This window comes from Triticum urartu, chromosome 7A (genome assembly GCF_056163025.1).
Source record: "Triticum urartu cultivar PI428250 chromosome 7A, HENAU_Tu73, whole genome shotgun sequence".
Classification (NCBI taxonomy): domain Eukaryota; kingdom Viridiplantae; phylum Streptophyta; class Magnoliopsida; order Poales; family Poaceae; genus Triticum; species Triticum urartu.
Genome location: NC_141879.1, coordinates 378616090 through 378621877, shown reverse-complemented (window position 1 = coordinate 378621877; position 5788 = coordinate 378616090). Strand labels below are relative to the sequence as shown.

The 5788-nt window shown below is 54.0% G+C and overlaps 1 protein-coding gene across 1 annotated transcript; it reads left to right on the top strand.

The window, feature by feature from the left end:
• Window positions 1-2491: 2491 nt before the first annotated feature.
• LOC147959660 (secreted RxLR effector protein 78-like) lies at window positions 2492-2944 on the top strand. The gene has a single exon (XM_087532807.1). The coding sequence runs from the start codon at window positions 2492-2494 to the stop codon at window positions 2942-2944; it is 453 nt and encodes a 150-aa protein (XP_087388933.1).
• Window positions 2945-5788: the final 2844 nt, after the last annotated feature.

Sequence of the window (5788 nt, the reverse complement as noted above, 5' to 3'; positions counted from 1 at the left end):
AACACGACCGAGGTGTCCGGCCGAATCAACTGAATGACAATGTTGTCGTACGCGAAAAGCTAGATGGGGACGAAGATATCGCCATAGCCGATGCCACTGTTGATCTAAAGATGAGCCATTGATCCTTTTCGACTACACAGTGAGACCTGTATGGGCCACCAATATTGGTGCTAAAACCGGTGGATCTTGGGTGGGGGGTCTCGAGCTGTAGGTCTCGGAACAATGGTAACAAGGGACGAAGGGAGACGATGTTTACCTAGGTTCGAGCCCCCTCGAAGAGGTAAAACCCTACGTCCTACTCCGATTATATTGATGTGATGGAGTACAAAGTACAAGATGATCTACCTCGAGATCATATGATTGTGTTCTAAACCCAAGGTTGGTGATCGTGCCTCTAAAGACTAAACCCTCTGCTTATATATGCATCAGGGGTACCTAGGTTACACAAATGGTCGGTTGTCGATGCGTCGACTACACGGCAATCCTTGAAGTACATGCTAAGTCTTCAGAGGTTTCCATCTTGATCATTGATTGAAGACTGGCCGTCCGAAATCCCAAGATTCTGGATTCGGTCCAACATCTCGTTTAAAAGCAAGAGGTCTATCGGGCCCATCTCTTTACATTAGGCAGGGCTAACTTGTAGTATGCTCGACGAAGCGGGTGACACAACTTTGGGGCGTGGATTATCCAGGGAAAGGGCCTCGTCTGATGTTGAAGAGAACTAATCCAAACCTGAGGTTGGTTCAGAGGTGGGACCTGATCCGAAGATCGGATCTGAGGTTGGGTTTGAGGTTAAGACCACGGTGCCTGCAGGGTTCTCCAACCGACCCGACGTTCATCCAGAGAGGGTGAGATTGCCACGGGAGTCGGCAGTGTATTCCAAACTTCCAAATCCGATGATCTGATATGGGGTGAAGCCTTCAACGCGACTGAGGTGTCCGGCCGAATCAACTGAAGGACAATGTTGTCGTATGCGAAAAGCTGGACGTGGACGAAGATGTCGCCACAGCCGATGTCACTGTTGATCTAAAGATGATCCATTGATCCCTTTCGACCACACAGTGAGACCTATATGGGCCACCAATATCGGTGCTAAAATCGATGGATCTTGGGTAGGGGGTCCCGAGCTGTAGGTCTTGGAACAATGGTAACAAGGGACGAAGGGAGACAATGTTTACCCAGGTTTGAGCCCCCTCGAAGAGGTAAAACCCTACGTCCTACTCCGATTATATTGATGTGATGGAGTACAAAGTACAAGATGATCTACCTCGAGATCATATGACTATGTTCTAAATCCAAGGCCGGTGATCGTGCCTCTAAAGACTAAATCCTCTGCTTATATATGCATCAGGGGTACCTAGGTTACACAAATGGTAGGTTGTCGATGCGCCGACTGCACGACAATCCTTGAAGTACATGCTAAGTCTTCAGAGGTTTCCATCTTGATCATGCCGAGGTTCACAACTTTGGTAGTCCTTCCTTTTAGTGATTGGTGGGCCATAAGCCCGGCCCATGGACAGTAGGCCGTACAGGTTAGCACCCCTTAGTCAAGGACACCGTCAATGTCAACAATGAACAATGGCACAATCTACTCGTGTTACAATTTGGCAACCATGGATTAGACCACCGCAAAGATTTATGAAAATAAATGTAGATGACGCGCTTCGAAGACATGGGGTGAGAGGTGTTGCGATTGCAATTTGTCGGGATCACCTTGGTAATCATATTGGTTTATCGGGGGTCACTTCTATGGGTATTACCGACGTGCCAATGTTGGAAGCCCTTGCTTGCCGTGAAGCTTTGACTTTGGCCAAGGATCTGGACATCTTCCGGGTCTTGATTTCTTCTGATTGTGCTACATTAATAAAAGATATTCAGGCAAAATAGGGTGTAAGACATGCAACTATTATCCAGAAGATTCGTGCTCAAAATAGCATACCTTGGGCTAGCATCGTTGGAGCGCACGATTGCGAGGCAGCGGGCATGTATCGCCACACTCAAGGATGGAGACGCCAACACGACATTCTTCCATCGACAGTGCTCTTTCCGCCGGCAGAAGAACCACATCCACAGCCTCACCGTGGATGGACACGTGATCGCGGATCAGGAGGGGATGGCGCAGGCGGCTTTCTCTCATTTTGATGAGCTGCTGGGCTCGGCCCTCAACTGCGGCCACTCGCTAGATCTATCGCAGCTCATAGAGCCCTGCGACCTGACTTGCCTCGACGCACCATTCAGCCATGAGGAGATATGGGACGCCGTCAAAAGCCTCCCAGCGCGCAAGGCGCCTGGGCCCGATGGATTTACAGCCAAGTTCTTGCGGGCATGTTGGAGCACGGTCAAACAGGACTTCCTGTACATCTTCCAACAACTCTTTCTGCTGCGCGGTCGCGTCTTCAGCAAACTTAACTAGGCCATGTTGACCCTACTCCCGAAGTGCGCCGATGCCTGTCAGCTACGCGACTATCGGCCGATATGCCTGATACACCTCATGGCCAAAATCTTCGCGAAAGTACTCTCGCTACGCCTCGTGCCAAGGTTGGGCAACCTGGTCAGTTGCAACCAGAATGCATTCATCCCAGGTCGGAGCCTCCACGCCAATTTTGTCCTGGTCAGACAATCCATGAAGCTGTTGCACCAACTTGGGGCCCCAAGAGCCATGCTCAAACTTGACCTCACGCAAGCCTTCGACTCCCTATCTTGGCCCTTCCTCTTCGAGGTGCTAGACCAGTATGGGTTCGGGCCTCGGTTCCGGGAGTGGCTTGCGATACTGCTCTCGACCTTGAGCACCAGGATCACGCTGAACGGCGAGCCAGGGCCGCTGATTTGGCACAGATGCGGACTGCGACAGGGCGACCCCGTGTCGCCACAACTCTTTGTGCTCGATGTGGACACCCTCGGACGCCTCATCCGCCGCGCACACGAGTCCGGCATCCTGCAATAGCTGCACCCCCGACGAGCCATTCTGGCCATCTCCTTATACGCCGACGATGTGATGCTCTTCTGCCACGCCACACCTGGAGACATGGAGGCCGTCAAGGGCATACTTACACTCTTCGGTGAAGCTAGCGGCCTCCGGGTGAACTACGCCAAGAGCTCGGCCACCATCCTCCATGGGGACCCCAACGTGACCGCGACGATCACCCATGTCGGATGCAGGACGGTCGACCTACCCATCACTTACCTCGGCATCCCGCTCACATTGCGCCGCCCCACTACCGCCCAACTACAGCCCCTCGTAGATTCAGTGGCAGCCAGGCTTCCAGCTTGGAAAGCATGGCTCATGAACAAGGCTGGACGGCTCGCATTGGTCAAAGCGGTGCTCGAGGCCATCCCGGTTCACCAACTGCTCGCATTCGCCCCCCAAGAAGACCCTGAGGCAACTGGAGAAGATACAGCGGGGCTTCCTATGGGCCGGACGTGCAACTACCAACGGTGGGCACTGCCATGTCAATTGGCGCCATGTTTGCCGCCCACTGGAATATGGCGGCTTGGGGATACGGGACCTGGAGCGCGCTGGCCTGGCACTGAGGTTGCGATGGCTATGGTACACTCGCACGGACGACAATCGCGCATGGCAAGGGCTTGACTTGCAGTTCACTCCAGAGGAGCGTGCGCTGTTCTTTGCCTCCACCACCATGATCCTCGGTGATGGATTGACGGCCTTGTTCTGGGAAGACCGCTGGCTCCAGGGGCAATCCATCCGCGAGATCGCTCCCGTGCTTTACCAGTGCATACCCAAACAGAGGCGCAAAGCGAGAACGGTGGCGGAGGCCCTAACAGGCAATGCTTGGGCACGTGACATCCAGGGAGTGCTTGGGATACATGAAACTGGGCAATACCTGAGGCTTTGGCAGGCCGTGCAGCGCATCACTCTCACGCATGTGCCTGACCAAATGCGCTGGAGGTGGACGACCAACGGCACCTACACGGCGCAGTCCTGCTACGCCGCGACCTTCCATGGATCCACAAGATGCCCCTCATGGAAGCTGACATGGAAGAGCTGGGCACCACCCAGAGTCCGATTCTTCCATTGGCTAGCTAGCCAGGACCGGTGCTGGACAGTAGAGCAGCTGGCCCGTCGCGGCCTGCAGCACCACCTCAGATGCCTCCTATGCGATCAAGATCCGGAGACCATCCAACACCTGCTCTTGACCCGCCCTTTCACGCAGCAAGCCTGGCACGCCATCCTGGACTGGACGCGCATTCCAGCACAGCCACCACACAGTGAGCCCTCACTTACAGACTGGTGGCAGCGAACGAAGGGAGAGACACCACACGCGCTGCGCAAAGGATTGAAGTCCATAGCCATGCTAGTCCCTTGGATGATCTGGAAGCAGCGCAATGAATGCGTCTTCGAAAACACGCGAACATCGATAGAAGCATTAGTGGATAGGATTAAAGCGGAAGCCAAAGGCTGGGCACAAGCCGGGGCAAAGGGGCTCAGGGTAGTCCTACCCACATCCTGGGGCGTCCACTGATCGAGAGCACAATCTTTGTAACCCCAGCCTTCTAGGAGGATTGTACTATCCCTTCTCTTCAATGCAATGAAACGCAAAGATCTTTGCGTTTTCTCGAAAAAAAGATTTGTGCTAGCAAATCAAGGTCTCGAAACTTTGAGGCTGATAGCTTAGCCAAATCTGTTTTGTCTTCAGATGTTGGTAGTTATGTGTGGTTACTTCAATCACATGACACTGTAACGATTTCGTTGAACTTGCTTGAATAAAGAAGATGTATACCCAAAAAATGCTTTTTTTAACGCAGTACAGACGCAAGCGCTCATATACACGCGCATACACTTAACCCAATAAACGCACACACGCACACCTCATCCCTATGAGCACCTTCGAAAGACCGTGTCGGCATATTATCTTGAAATTTACGACGTCATCCTAGGCACCTCGTCGTCGACGGGAACGTCTCCTCCCACTAAATACGCATCGCCGGAAATCCTAAAATAAATTCAGAAATAAATGCGAGCATCAGTATCGGAACCATGAACTAAGAATACCATAGTCCCTCTAACCATCCAACCACAGATCGATTGAAAAAAATGCTGGATCATATTTGCGCAGTTGGGGTGCAGGTATACCTAGCCAAACGGGCCGGTTTTTTCAGGCCGGCATGTTAGCCCGCGTGCCTGGCCCGTCACGGGCCGGCCCGGCACGAGGCATAGTGGGCCGTGCCTGACACATGGCCCGGCTTGGGCCGTGCCTGGGCTGCCTTGCCCGGCACGCGTGCCAGCCCGGCCCGGCACGGCTAGCAATCGATCGATCAGTGAGTCCAGCGACAGCGAGCGAGCATTTAAATAAAAAATAGAAAAAGGAGCGAGGGGAGCGTCCAACGAGGCAGCGATGGAGCCGTTGAAATAATAAACGTAGCTAAACCTACCGCTACCGTGCTAGTGCTACTGCACAGTGCTACCTACAGCCCTGCATGGCTGCATCGATGTGCCTCCGGGCGCAATGCGGCTGCGGCGCTGCGCGCCTGCGCACGGTCAAGGGGTCAAACCTGGCCAGCGGGCAGGGGCAATGCCTTTTTTTTTTAGCAAATTAGCAAATCGGGTGGGCGTGCCTCGATGGTCCCAGTCGTGCCGGTGTGCCAACCGGGCCAGCGTGCCAGCCCATATAGCCGAGGGGCCGTGCCTGGGCCACGGTGGTCAGCACGCGTGCCGGCCCGGCACGGCCCATGTACTAAGCGTGCCTGGCCCGTTTACCCCAGGCCGTGCCGTGCCGTGCCGGGCCGGCCCATTTGGCCAGGTATAGGTGCAGGTGCTCTAACCTCGACT

Excerpts from the sequence above, each read along its gene's own strand:
- LOC147959660 (XM_087532807.1), top strand. The coding sequence starts at position 2,492 with ATGGCCAAAATCTTCGCGAAAGTACTCTCGCTACGCCTCGTGCCAAGG.